At 37.8% G+C, this 15581-nt stretch overlaps 1 protein-coding gene across 3 annotated transcripts in view; it reads left to right on the top strand.

Moving 5' to 3' along the window:
- The first annotated feature begins 1382 nt into the window (after positions 1-1382).
- Positions 1383-15581, top strand: part of LOC108695783 (microsomal triglyceride transfer protein) — a 37047-nt gene continuing 22848 nt past the window's right edge. The window contains exons 1-6 of one of the 3 annotated variants that reach the window (XM_041568901.1): positions 1383-1787; positions 7033-7220; positions 7427-7543; positions 10573-10680; positions 12261-12377; positions 14347-14486. In XM_041568901.1, coding sequence (XP_041424835.1) covers positions 1715-1787; positions 7033-7220; positions 7427-7543; positions 10573-10680; positions 12261-12377; positions 14347-14486 — 743 coding nt within the window. In that variant the 5' untranslated portion in view covers positions 1383-1714. Of the gene's footprint in view, positions 1788-5996; positions 6148-7032; positions 7221-7426; positions 7544-10572; positions 10681-12260; positions 12378-14346; positions 14487-15581 lie in introns of those variants that run through there. The other 2 variants (XM_041568899.1, XM_041568900.1) reach the window with 2 other exon arrangements.

The following is a 15581-nucleotide window of genomic DNA, read 5'->3' on the forward strand; positions in this document are numbered from 1 at the left end:
AAACTACATGGGAGCTTTTGAACAAATTTTGTGGGCCAGAATTTTTCAGACCCACAAAATCTTGTCATGCAACAGCACAAGGTTTTTGTAGGATCCTACAAAATCGGATCCCCCTGCTGTAGTGTAAATCCGATCAGATAAAGTTAGTGTGTTTTGTGCACCTACATTCAACAGTTAATGTATCTCAATGAGAAAGACGTGTTTTTATCTTGTCAGATGCATACAGGCAGGACCGCCATCAGAAATCGCAGGGCCCCATACAACAACATTTCCTGGGCCCCCTGGGCTGCACCCACCACAAGCCCCACCTACATGTCCGCCTTCCCCAGCCCCACAGGTCCGCCCCCACCACACAGTAAAAAAACAAAAAAAATATTGGTGGCTAGGGTTCCCACATGTTAATAAAAAATAAAAAGATATTGGTGGTCAGGGCCCCCCATAAAAAAACATTTGTGGCCAGGGCCCCCCCATTAAAAAATATTGGTGGCTAGGACCCCACATGAGAAAAGCAAAATTGGTGGCCAGGCCCCCCCCCACATTATGAGAAAATTGGTGGCGAGGGCCCCTTAAACGTCCATGCCTTCCCGAAGTCAGCATCTCTCAGAAAGATGGGGGGCCCGGCTAATCAAGTAAGTGTGGCGTGGCAGGGCCCCCCTTACCCTCGGGCCCCCTACAACTCTCCCCCCTGTCCCCCCCTGATGGCTGCCCTGCATACAGGGCTTCCTTCCAACATGCAGTTTAATCATTGATCCCATCATGCACACAGGGAAGTACTAAATCAGACAACTAAATCCCGCCAATAGCTTTCCTTCTTCTGATTGGTGGAAACTGGGGGGGTTTGCTGTTCTCCGCCCACGTCCCGAGTAGTAGTATGGATTCTGTGGTGCAGCTGCACAATTTGGGAAAACCCAGCCACCCACCCTGTCTGAGCCAGAGTGGGCAAAAGGTCCCACTGTACGGAACGCAGGAGGATGTCCTAAAATGCGTTCCGTAGTTATGAACTGTTCAGCGCATGAAGGCCGGGGTGGGAGAGTTCTGAACTCGTTTCTGGTTGCCTTTACGTGCATCTGTCGTTCCGTAACAGCGTGGGTCCTCAATGTGTGTGGCTTCTACGTAAAACACTACAGGTTTTGTAGGACATTGTCAGATCGACAGAATGCATCCTAAACTACATGAAAGTGTCGCAATGTGACACAACACTACGGAACGCATTTTAGGACATCCTCCTGCGTTCCGTACAGTGGGACCTTTTGCCCATTCTGGCTCAGACAGGGTGGGTGGCTGGGTTTTCCCAAATTGTGCAGCTGCACCACAGAATCCATACTACTACTCGGGACGTGGGCGGAGAACAGCAAACCCCCCCCAGTTTCCACCAATCAGAAGAAGGAAAGCTATGGGCGGGATTTAGTTGTCTGACTTTGTACTTCCCTGTGTGCATGATGGGATCAATGATTAAACTGGTTCCTTAGAGAAGTCAGAAAAGCAGAGATGGTTGCAGCTTGGAGCCTGTTGTGCAGCCTTGCCACTCCTGGCTACATGTTCCCTCTCATTCCTGCTGCACCCTGACTAGACACACACACAGCACATCTCCTAGGTCACTGGGATGGATCTAAGTGTTAAGTAATTCCATATGTGCTAAGGGAGGGTTGATATTGTGGCACTGGGACAGGATCCCTTAGCACTTGGTTTAACATTCATAACCTTTTGACTAAACATGGCTATCAAGTCGCTTCCCGGCATCTCCTATAAACAGATAGTGCTTGTCCTCTTCTGCTGCTCCGCACAGGGTAAGTAAAAGTGGGGCAGATTTACTAATATAGGAGCAAAATGATCCTTTATGCCATTCTTTCCCATAGTGCAACTTTTAACTCTTATATCAGTCTGTGCCTTATTGTTGTCTGCCCTTGTGGTTCTGACTTTTGGAACAGTGTAGCAGTAAGGAATTGCAATTATGTTTAACTTTTTAATTTTTAAATGTATTTTGGAATATTGCTTAGAATGACATTTTCTTTTATTGGGAGAAATTGTATATTTTAGGTTTAAATCACCATTTTTTGTCTGTTTTTAAATGTTTTTTTATTTAAAGCAGATTTCAGTAGGTCCAATTTAAAGGTAAATTGTTAAAGTAAATGCTCACATTAAAACACAAGAAAAGCCTATATCACTGGGCACTGCACCAGAGGAAGGACCCTTGAGGTCCGAAACATGTTGTGCTTGCAACTTGAATAAAATCACTTGAAAATACAGCTCTCCAGTGAACCTTCTTCTACATATATCACTGGGCACCACAATATGTTAGGCACCACTACTAAATCTAAGTTCTAAGAGCAATTTTTTTCCTTAGGCCCCTTGTAGGAAAAAATGCAGAGACTGGGGGGAAATTGTAAGACAGTGCCATGTTTCTTACTGTACATTAGCGGTAGAGTAGAAGTTTGGAATTTTACTGCACAATTAGGGGCATATTTATTATGCTTTTTAAAACGCTGACAAAAATGGTGTGTAAAAAAGCTGTGTAAAATAAATGGAGAATTTATAAAGGTGTGTTTTATTTTATGCCATATGAACGCCTGATTTGCCGACATTATTTCATATTGCTTCGGACCTTTGTAAGTTCCACCAGAAGTCACTCTGGAACTCAAATTACACTGTTTTTCCACCACATAATAAATCTGCCCCTTAGTAAAGGGTAGGGTAAGTTAGATGGCACAGCACTGGGTTACTTTTTTCCCTGCACCAGTTACTTTTTTTCCCTTAAAGCAACCCAGAGAAAAAACTTGATGACTAGGGAGCGCTTAGCATATTGCCACCCTGCCCCCCCCCCCCATGAATAGGCCTTTTCTTGTCCTTTAAAAATGAGGACATATCAGAAATATATTTTATTATATGCGAGAAAGTACACTTGATTTGGAAAGCTTTATGTCTTCCAAGTAAACCAATACCAGGTATGTATTGATCTGACTAAAAAGTAAATCAAGACCCCCCAATCAGTACACTACCAAATTTTCAAAGAACACTCAGGAGGCCACAGCTGGGGACAGAGGGCTGCCATGTGGCCCAAGATGGCAGGGGAGCAGTACTGGGGTGTCTAGATGCAAGAACAACAACAGACACAAAAGGGGTCATTAACAATGTCCCACACAGAGTGAAAGTGCAAAAAGATGCCGTAATCTACCATTTTTTGCCACTGTGTAAAGGCATTGTGGCGATAACCAAAGGCTTATATAAGTGCTCCATTTCAGAGACAAATTGACATATAAACCGTCACAGGAGAAAATGGGAAAGCGGGCACTTAATGCACCCAGCAATGCTTTGCGGCATGTTTGCCATATGACCAGTGCTGGTCCTCCCAATAGAACATGGAGATGTGTGCAGCACAAAGTGAAACACCCCTTGAAAGTCATGATCAAGCGTTCATACAGCAGCAGTAAGGAGATAGGACTTTTTACCCTCTGCCAAAATAGATAATGTAAATTTGTTGTCACGGGTTCCCTATTCAAACACTGTGTCTAGTGCAATAAAAGAAAACATCTGTTAAAAAGAAAGTTTCAGTGTTTTTTTTAAAGTTGTTTGTAAATGAAAGCTGCATTTTTTTATGCCTTTTATGATATCTGGTTCTGACCTGTGCAACAGATGTCAGTTCATCTTCAGGCATATTAATCAGCTGGCATTTGTTTCAGGAGTCAGCTGTAGAACTAACACTCTCTTGAACATTCTTAATTAGTTGAAAAGTTGCTTAGAATTACATTATCTTTTTGATGTATAAAACAGTCCAGTTGCAAAGACTTGCATTATATCAATGCAGTAGCTTTTAATACTCTGCTGGAGAAACCCATAGCAACCAGTCAGGCATTTTCCACTTGTTCAAAGTGGATGAAAGCTAATTGCTGTTTGTTTGCTGTGGTTTGTTGCACTAACTCAAGTTAGATACTGCTCTATTAAATGCGGGCAAGCCCATTGGCATAGAGTAGAGAGAATATGAGAAGTCTAAATTAGATAATTTAAAGGGGTTGCTCACCTTTAGAGGAATTGTTCAGTGTAAAAATTTAAACTGGGTAAATGGATAGGCTGTGCAAAATAAAAATGTTTCTAATATATTTAGTTAGCCAAAAATGTAATGTATAAATGTTGGAGTGTCTAACATAATAGCCAGAACACTACTTCCTGCTTTGCAGCTATTTTGGTTTCCTCTGATTTTTTTTGACCAGGCAATGACCAATCAATAACCTGAGGGGGGCCACATGGGTCATAACTGTTGCTTTTGAATCTGAGCTGAATGCTAAGGATCAATTGCAAACTCACTGAACAGTTATGTCCCATGTGGCACCCCTTAAAGTCAATGACTAACTCAGAGTTAGAGAGCTGAAAAGCAGGAAGTAGTGTTCTGTTATGTTAGACATCTGCTCATGTCAGCCTTTATACATTACATTTTTAGCTAACTAACTATATTAGAAACATATTTAATTTTGCATAGCCTATCTTTTTACCCTGTTTTTATTTTTACGCTGAACTGTTCCTTTGAATTAACTTTTAATATTATGTAATTTGTAATATTTAATATTATAGTGATATTCTAAGACAATTTGCAATTGGTTTTACATTTTTATCATTTGTGCGTTTTGAGTTATTTTTTTTTATAGAACAGCTTTCCAGTTTGCAATCTAGTTACTAGGGTCCAAATTACCCTAGCAACCATACCCTGATTTGAGTAAGAGACTTAAATTTAAATTGATGAGGGCCTGAATAGAAAGATGAGTAATAAAAAGTAGCAGTAACAATACATTTGTAGGCTTACAGAGCAGTAGTTTTTAGATGGGGCCAGTGACCCCCCATTTGAAAGTTGGAAAGGGTCAGAAGAAGAAGGCAAATAATTAAAAAACTATAAAAAAAATAAACAATGAAGACCAATGGAAAAGTTGGATAGAATTGGCCATTTGATAGCAAACTAAAAGGTGACTTAAAGGTGAACCACTCTAATCTGAATAAAACTGTATAGGCAGCAGATATTAGGCTGTGAAATGTCAATATCCGCCGTGTCTGCCTGCACCCAGGTGGAGACAATGCTTCAGTTTGCATGCACATTGGTCAGGACAGTAGCAGCAGAGGAGCATATTCTCGCCCTGTGTTTCTTCGCAGGCAGCGGTCCACTTGGTCTTGCAGCAAATATCTGCCTATTCAGGAAGTTGGCAATGGAATGAATAAACTGTTTCAGAGTGCAGAATGACAGACATTACGGGGGTTTTTGTAAAATTTCCCTTGCTTTCCCTCACCTCTCCCTGCTTCAACTGGAAAACACTTTTAAGTTTGCAATAAGATTCCTATGTTGTGTAACACCTAGTGAAAGTAAAGATTACAGAGCATACAAACTTGAAGTGTAAATATCACATGATTCAGAACCTAATTGTGCTTACAGAGTGTTTGTCTATGAAATATTTGCATAATGTTGGCACAGGGATTGGCATATTAATTCATAAATGAAATGGGTCCTAAAGGAGAACGTAACAAAGATGTAGGGTTTATTATGCACATTGTTTTTGTTCTATACCAGCCCAAAGCAATCACAGCCATTTTAACAGGGACGATCTGTGTCTCTGAAGATGCCCCAGTAGCTCCCCATCTTTTTTTCACTGCACATGCTCTGTGCTGCTGTCAGTTATCTGAATTTAGTGATAACCTCCTGAAGTGCTGTGTATATATAGAATATCAATACAGGGTTATCAGTAATTAGGGGTGGTTAAGTTTAAGTTAACTTTTAGTATGTAATAGAACAATTATAACTTTTTACATTATAATAATGTAACTTTTTTGGGGTTTTATTTTTTTTTTATGCTTTTTTTTTATTATTTGCCTTATAACTCTTTATAGCTTTCACTGACGCCCATCTAAAGTACAGATGCTCTGTAAGGCTACACATTTATCATCATTACTGCTTTTCATTACTCATCTTTCTATTCAGGTCCTCTCCTGTTCATATTCCACTCTCTTATTCAAATCAGTGGATGGTTACTAGGATAATTTGGAAACGAGATACAAGATTGCTGGAGAGCTGCTGAATAAAAAGCTAAATATCAAAAACCAGTAATGAGAAAAAATCGAAACCAATCACAAATAGACTCCGAATATCACTCTCTACATCAAGTTAACGCAAAGGTGAACTACCCCTTTAATTCTAATTCTCATTACATGGCAGCATTGAAACTAGAACAATAAACACCAGAATTTAATAATCAGCTGTGTTGCTTAAATGACATTTGAATCTTACTTTCTGGTTGATGATTTGGTATGACCTCTAAGCTTAGTTTCTCAACAGCTTCCCAGGGCAGACTGAGCATGTGGTATCACTGGCACTCCTACCAAAATCCAAGATGGCGAGTCTCAGTGATAAGTGTGAAGGCCTGGGTTATTACTTTAATAAAGATTTTGAACCTTTAGCCTGGGGCTTTAAGGTCAGTGTATAGTTCTGCTTTAATCTAGTAGTAAACTACATATAATCACATTGTAACAACTTAAAGCACTATTATCAATAGATGCATATTATTCAAAACGGTTACAACCGTCTTGGTAAAACCACTGGGATACCTCGGCTCAAGACACCATAGTCCTAAGGATGGTAAATGCCTTCTGGTAAACTAAAAAAAAAATAGATATGGATTAAAGTCTTTTACTTCTTCACCTAAACAATAGGATTCACATCTGGCAGGAAAGCCTACTCCTTTGTATTGGGTTTAGGAACAAGTGGCAGCAAATAGTGTGTGCTACTATTTACCTTGCCGGGTTAGCTTACCACTGTGGATGCTCAGTCTGATGATTCTGTATGGATAACACTATTACTATGTATGTCCGTTTGCAAAACATTTGCAATCATTAACCGAAAGCCAAATGGGTTTTTAAGCTCTGTGCAATTCTTTTAAACAGCTTGCTATTTTTATAATGTGAATAGGAAATGTTGAATGAGAGCACTTTGCTGTAAAGTGATACTGCTTATTATTTAGTTTTAAAGCTAACAAAACTTTTTCACCCTTTTTGCCGATTTAGCTTTTTCTGAAGCACTATCATTCCAGCCAGGAATTTTCTACCAGTACCATTACATGCTTGAGTTAAAGGTAAAACATATCTCCCAGCCATCTATGCCAGAAACAAATCTCAAGATTGATGCAAATGTTCAGACTTACCTTCTATGGAGAAAGAAGAGTCAGCCAGAAGAGCAGTTGGTGCATGTACAGGTTAGTGTTTGTTTTAGATGTATCAGTGATGTCATAAAAACACAATATTCTCCAATATATTAAAAATATATATTTAATGTTTATTTTCCTATTAAAAAGGGAAAAGGAAACCTTTACATTTTAAATGTAAACATTTTGTTAGTTGTATATTTAGTTGTATAAATGAAAATGCTTATTATGGATTATTTATACTTCTTGTTTTTTAGATACAAGATTTTACAATTCACAAAACTAGTAATAAAGAGGAGAATTCTGTTATCAAACACTTGATAGACACTGGCAACTTGGGTCGCCCTGTTCTTTTCCATTGGATATCTGGGAAGGTAAATATTTGGTTACCATTGCCCCCTGCAAGAATTAAAGGGAACGTGACAATGAGGAAAATGTGTGTGAGAGAAACCATGGGTAAAGAAGTGTTGTAAGACTTAAAAGGTCAATCATTAAGAATTGCCGTACTCGGTAAGGGCACACGCTAGGATTCGGGGAGATTTAGTCACCAGCGATAAATCGCCTCTTCTTTGGGTGACTAATCTCCCTGAAAACCCTTACCGCCGGCTAGAATCTAAATGGCCAGCGGGATGGCCCTCGGATCGCTTTGTTTTCCAAAGTTGCCTCACGAGGAAACTTCAGACGATTTCGGAAAACTAAGTGCTCCTAGTTCAATCCCGCTGGCGATTTATATTCTAGTGGGAAGGCTTTTCGGGGAAATTAGCCCGAAGAAGAGGCGATTTTTATCGCCGGGCGACTAAATCTTCCTGAATCTTAGCGTGTGCCCTTACCCTAAAACTTTTGATCTGAAACATAACAAAAGTGGTGTAAAGGGGATACCTTTATTGTCTACCTAATCAGCTTCAAAACGTATTACCGTGATAATATGTGGCTGAATGTGCAAGTGTATCAGAAATGTACAAACTCACTTTTGAAGGTGTGAGTAACGCTGCTGTTCTTGTACAAAGACTTTAGGTTACATATTTATGCTTTAAATATCACAGTAGTGCTACTGCCCAGACCAACAGTACTAGTTGACAATCCACGTGCTTTTTAAAGGCATTTTTCCTTAAAGGAGTGATGGGGCTTCTCTGCAGATTTCATGTATAGTATTGTAAAAACTGGGATGTTATTACATCGTATGGTAAAAGAATATCATTTCTATACCATTTGCATGACACCATGTTCTTGGATCAGAATTCTTCCAATGAAATAGTAGTGTTGGTAGGAATGCAATGCTACCCTGAACATACAAGAACTTTTTATTGCTATGACCCTCTAGGACTGACATCATTTAAAGATGTTAATAATAGAGCATACCATACACTATGTCACTTCATATAGTATATACAGGTATGGGACCTGTTATCCAGAATGCTCAGGACCTGGGGGTTTCCAGATAACAGATCTTTCAGTAATTAGACCTTTATGGGCAGATTTATCAAGTGTCGAATTTCGAAGTGTAAAATACTTCGACATTCGACCATCGAATTAAAATACTTTGAAATCGAAGTCGAAGTATTTTTCATGAATTTGGCAATCGAACGATCGAAGTAAAATCATTTGATAGTACAATTAAATCGTTCGATTCGAACGATTTTAGCGACCGATCGAAGGATTTTCCTTCGACCTCTAAAGACTTAGAAAAATGTTGTAGAAGGCTAACATAGCACTTCGGCAGGTTTAATTTGACGTAGTAGTGAAGTTTTTTTTAAAAGAGACAGTACTTCAATTATCGAATGGTCGAATATTCTAACAATTTTTACTTCGAATTGAAGTGGAAGTAAATTCGAAGTTGTAGTATCCTATTCGATAGTCGAAGTATCCAAAAAATTACTTGGAATTTCGATTTTTTTTACTTAGAAAATTTCCCTCAAATTTACTTCGACCCTTGATAAATCTGCCCCTAAGTCTACTAGAAAATCATGTAAACATTAAATAAACCTAACAGGCGGGTTTTGCTTCCAATAAGGATTAATTATATCTTAGTTTGGATTAAGTACAAGGTACTGTTTTATTATTACAGAGAAAAAGGAAATCATTTTTAAAAATTTGGATGAAATGGAGTCTATGGGAGATGGCCTTTTCGTAATTCAGAGCTTTCTGGATAATGGGTTTCCAGATCAAGGGTCCCATATTGGTAGTTTGCTTAAATGCATAGAATCGTTGAGCTGCTAAAAAATGGAGTTCTTTATTGCAGAGTATTGAATCATAGGCTTCATGTGAAAATTAAAATCACCGCTAGATGGCAGTTGTACATTAGGTGATACAAATCATAGCAATATAAAAAGCTAGAATGATGCATATTTAAAGAAATAGACAAAAATGTTGTTGAAAACAAAACAGAGCATTTAGGACAAAGATGATCAGGGCAGTGGTCCAAGTTATACAAATGGTAGTCGCCTCAGTGCCCCATTTTGGGGTTTGTTTTGCCAGCCCAGAGGCAGATGAGCAGATTTGAAAGCTCAGGCTGGACAGTAGCATACACTAGGGGTCATTTACACTGCAGGAGAAGCTGTACAAAGTGAAATAAATAGGCGCAGTTGGTCTTTTTTTACACTCGGCACACTGCATTTTGCTCTTGCAGAATGGCTGAACTGAGATGTAGATGTCCCACCCCTTACCTAAGAAAAACCCTATACCAGCAATATAATTTAGAAATTATTTAATTAATATTATATTAATATAAGTTTGTCGCATTAACTATGCAGCATTTTGTAAAGCTGGTCAACTTGACCAATCCCCAGGCAGACCCTTTCAGCCATTGCTTTAAGTTTTCTAAATTTCGATACGAAAAATGCTTATGTCACTAAAATCTAAGGCCATATTATATTACCAGGAAGTGCAAAAAGTACACTCCCATTTTAATGGCAAATACCTAGATCTATGCATTTTATTTGTCTTTTTTTAGTCCGATTGCATTTAATTGACATATTTGGCAGCTTGGCAGATCAAATCAGCCCCATGGAGTTAAGTTAGGGTGCCTGGCAATGTTAAAATCAACGCTGTATTGTTTATTTCATATACATTCCAGCTTAATATTTTCCTCTGCATTTCATGTGTGCAACTGTTTATGTATGGGCTGTACTGTAGGTACCAGCAGTGCAGGTAGTAGGTTACTTACTGTGTAGTATATAGTGCACATAATGGGAATCTACTCAACATGAACAGGTCACGTAATCTTCCTTAAAGAAGGTACTTTTGAGCTGGGACCTGGTGAACGTAACTAACATCCATTAAACCAGCATAGCGTGAGTGCCAGAAAGATAATCGAAACAAGAAAAAGAGAATATATATTTTACCCAGCACTGGTGATTTTGCATCTGTTTGAAAATAAAATTGATAAACTGACCATATTTTTCAGCTCCTCGGTTTGTATGGCACTAGAGAAGACAACTCTCGGGTCCTGGACTTGAAAAGAGGACTTGTCAGTCTTTTCCAGTTTCAAAATCTTTCTGGAATTCATACAGAGGTGGGCATTTCACTAACAGAATTGCAATAAGCTTATACCTTACCTCTTGCCTATATTATGATAACAATAGCAACATAAGTTGGTCTGACTTTTGTCCTTGGTGTAAATTCCATGAGAATAAAATGAGTTTTAATTTGCAGCTTTACTGCTTTGTCAAATGTTGTTAAAGGGGATCTGTCACCCTAAGAAATAACTCAGAATTCTTTTCTATTGTGTTTGTCAAGCAAAATAAACTTAATTTACACTCCATAAATTATTTATATTGTTATTTATATGTGAAAGTGCAGTGACATCTAGGAAGTGTAATTGTCTGCCCTGTCTCTATGCCAAAGGCAAAAGGCATAAAGGCGGGGCAGGTAATATATGATTGACAGCTGAGATTTTTAAATATCTTTATAATGGGTATGGAAGTGTTTAATAAAAAAAGAATTTTGGTTTCATGGGAAATCGGAAAAGACTTTTATTATACAGGTTTTTTTGTTTGGGTGACCGGTCCCCTTTAAAGTAGCAGTTGGCCTTTTTAACTTTTATGTAATATTCTGAGGCAGTTTGTCATTGGTCTTCATTTTTCTTTTAGTATTTTTTTTAAATTATTTAGCTTGTCAGGCAGCTATTCAGTTTGGAATGCCATGGAATTTGGAATGGTAATTTGTGTCTAGGTCTAATTTGCCATCACAACCATGCAGTGGTTCCATTGACAGACATGAAAATGAATAGTAGGGGACCTGTAGGGAAATAGAAGTAATCATATAATTGTAACCTCAACATGAAAAAGGTATTTTGCCAGCAATGGCTGCCAATAGTATTTTAAATAGAAAGCCGGAAAGGGGCAGAAAAGGAAGGCAATTCAAAATCCATTATAAAATTATTAATGAAGAGCAAATTAAAAGAAGCTAAGAACAGGAAATTATATAACATACTAAAGGGTCTATTTATTATGCTGTGTAAAAAGTTGAGAGAAACATTACTGGGATACTGCTCATAGCAACCAATCAGATATTTGCTTTTCTTTACTATCTGTTGAAATCTGCTGATAAGTTGGGCAACATCAACAGTAATGTTTCTCTCCAATTTTTACACAACATGAAAGAAAGGCCCCTAATGAGATTCCCCTTTAATAAACAGCATATCCCAACTTTTTTATTGCCTTGCCTGCATTCTGCTGATAAACAATTGTTTTTGTTATTGTAAATATAGTAGACAAGTAAATCTTATGCAGCTCCCAAATTATATTGAGTAATGGAGGGTGGGGAGATCTGCATTCTATCACTCCAGTGATATATTGCTCCAGGGTGAAAGACAAAAAGCTCAAAATATCCTCTTCCTGATCACACCATGACTTTCTCAGAGGCTTACATATTTGAAAACATATTTTGAGTGATACGTTTAAGTCACTAGACAACACAAGGCAAAACTGCAATGTTTTTCATCAAATTTGTAGTGATTTCTAGTTATGTCCCTCTCCCTCTGACTCATAAAACACTGGTTTGACAATACATTGCATTTGTCCCTCTGTGCCATTTACCCTTAAATTAACTTTAATAATTAATCTAATTTGCTGCTTTCAACTATATTTTTAGGAGGATGTTTCAGGGACATGTTCAGTTACTTACCAGATATTTGAGGGCTCCATCAAGAAGACAAAAGATCTGAGCAGCTGCACAACAACACGCTATGGCTTTCAGACTGATAACAGTGTAAGTACAAGTGTTTATACCTTGTATATAGGAATAAATACATCCGCTCTAAAGTTAATATGTATTGTAAAAAGTAAGAATTCTCTTATGATAAGGTTTTGCTTTTCTTTTGTATTTAAAAATAGGAAGGATATGAGAGCATATGAATGAGGTCATATGCACTAGAATCCAGGGCCAGATCACTGACACGGAGCATAGGACATAAAGTAGCACAGCTAAATATGAAAGCTGTCAACCCCACTGAGCTGTTCTTAATTTGGTCACCATGTAAGGGAGCAACTTCATTTCAATGGTTACATTTTATATTTAATCACCGCAGTGCAGTTGCACATAAAGAATCAGGTACAGACCTCAGTCACATGCAGAGCAACGGAAATGAAGATAGGCAGAATTTGTGCCAAGCGGATCTCCCTGTTGTGTCAGCAATGTTGCTAGAATTCTGGGGGAAAATGCTGCAATGTGGGAAAAAATATGGTTATTGCATTTAAAATTGGCCTTTGCACACTGTGTCAGAGTAAGTAAGTGCACCATTATATTTTCAGAAATCAACATTAGGCAACTTTGCCAGCAGCACCAGACAGTATTTTTCCGACACAGTTCTTTTCTTCATATGACTTAAAAGTAGCCCCTTGTTATAGGAATGTAAGGGAGTAACAATGAAATGTTATTCTAATGTAATTCTAATAATTATTATACATAATAATATTATACATGAATGGGATTTTATGCAGTAGCAAAGGGGATCATCTGCTGCAGTCCCATTAACTTGAAACACACACACACAAAACAATATGCAGTCTCACAGCTATGGCCTCTGTCGTATAGCCAGCCATGCGTCTTTGCATAATAAATTGAGAAGAAGAGAACATCTGTTGCAACCTACTGTTCTATTTGTTATCATGACTGAAAACATATTTTGTTCAGGCAGCAAGCCAGTCAATGTTATCCTTCATTTTGGTAATTGTTCTTCTTACTTTTCTTCTCCTTATGTCATTTGGCTTGCAGAATGGGTTGAGAATATAAGTATGTGTAGCTATTTTCCCATCACTACCACTGCAGTATACAAAGTTAGACTATTTGGACAATACATTTCTTTGACAAACTCCATTTGGGCATCTGGGGTCCTGATATTGTAGTACTGCATGATTCCAGAAGACCTTCCAGGATGTACAATTCAAAATGTAATAGCCCTACCCTGTTGGTGGTCCATTTTTTCATTTTACCTTGCTTTTTTTTGGTTTCATCAGTAAGGTCAGGGTGAGGAGACAGGTGAAATCTCCCATTTGCGTCAGTCTTTTCATAATATCTACATTCTAGGCAGGGATCCAAGCATCTCCAGTTTGGCATTGGTTTTGTGTATTTCCTTATCTTTATTGCTGCTCTTCATAAGAACATACTCGGTTCACCCTCATTGCTAAATGAGAAGCGGAGTCTGGCAGTTACAGATATAACATTTAGGGCCATTGGCTTGAGTGGAGTTCCTAGAAATGTTAATGCATATCGTACAACCATATAAAAAAAATTAAAAGCTAAAATAATGTATCCACAGCTAACAAACAACACAATAATTGTCTGTTTTGGTCTGACTTTTTTTCTCTTTGTTTGCATTTCTAAAAATCATTCTTTTTTTCATTTTATTATATTTATTGTCCATTCATCAAATCTTTCCAGACAGATCAATCAATGCCCTTTTGCATGTGTGCATTTTTCTTTAAATCTTAATATCCTCTTCCTAGGTAATACTGGGGGAACAAAACAATGAAGAGTGAAAATAAACCTCAGTGCAGGTCACCAGAGTGAAATTCAATGAAAATTTTTTTGGTCCAGTATTTCTTTTAAATATATCCACTATATTATTTGACTGGTCTATAGTATTATCTTGCCTCAAAAGGGGATATCACAGCCACATGATGACATTGTAAATTAGCTCCACTGTCTTTAAGAGACATTTTTCTTTTTTTCTTTCAAGGTTTTTGGAGTTTCTTTAAATTCCACCAGCAAAAGTGAGTTGTCACATATTGGAGGTACAATCCAGACAGCAGTTTCAGAAGAAAGCCATATAGTCCATCTACGTTTGACATCTTTACTTGGTTCTGAGGTTGCTTCAAGGTGAATTTAACACTTATGATGTCACAGATATTAAACAGAAACCATTTACCTTTCTTTTATTGTAATACAGGTATGGGACCTGTTATCCAGAATACTCAGGACCTGGGGTTTTCCTGATAAAGAGTCTTTGTTTAATTTTGAATGTCCTTACCTTGTGTGCTAAAAAATCATTTAAACATTAATTAAATCCAAAAGGATTGTTTTATCTCTAGTAAGGATTCATTATATCTTATTTGGGATTAAGTACAAGGTTCTGTTTTATTATTCCAGAAAAAAAGGAAATATTTTTTTTTAAAAAAAGGAATTTTCATTATAATGAAGTCTATGGGAGATGGCCTTGCCATAATTAAGAGCTTTCTGGATAACAGGCTTCCGGATAACGAATCCTATACCTGTACTATCGTTTTATGGCCACAATGCTGCTAACACAAGTACAGTACTTGTATAGAAATAGAGCATACATATGTATAGATTAATTTATTTCCTGTTATTTATACAGTGCTGATACATTCTATGCAGAACTTTATAGAGATTATACATCATGCACATCAGTCCCTGCCCAGTGGAGTGGGTGCTTTCCAATCTAGGGGCCGATTTTATCAGGAGTCAGTTAACCTGCCTGTATTAATGGCCAGTAACATAAAAGATATTTGTTAATATAGTATGAAAAAAAAAAACACCAACACATATTAAACTTTAAAATCGCAATGTGTTTATTTAGAAGTAACTTACCGAAACTCCACTTGCACTCCTCTTCAGAAAAGACGATCGGGTGATCCATCATGCAGCACTCTATTTCTCCTCCCTGCCTTCCTTATAGAAGATGGCTAGGGATGAGAAATCGAGCACCACATGATGGATTGTCACCCTGTCACCTTTTCTGAAGGATTTTAAAGTTTGTTGGAGGTTCCATCATGCTGTGTGGCTAGTTCACGGACTGGGGCCCTTGTTAAAGTCGAGGGTCATCAATGAATTCAACCCAATATCAACAAATTCTTCAGGATAATGTTCAAGTATCAGTTACTAAGTTGAAGTTACGCAGGGGTTGGTTATTCCAACAAGACAATGACCCTAAACACACTTTGAAATCTACAA

This window comes from Xenopus laevis, chromosome 7L (assembly GCF_017654675.1).
Source record: "Xenopus laevis strain J_2021 chromosome 7L, Xenopus_laevis_v10.1, whole genome shotgun sequence".
In the NCBI taxonomy this organism is placed as follows: domain Eukaryota; kingdom Metazoa; phylum Chordata; class Amphibia; order Anura; family Pipidae; genus Xenopus; species Xenopus laevis.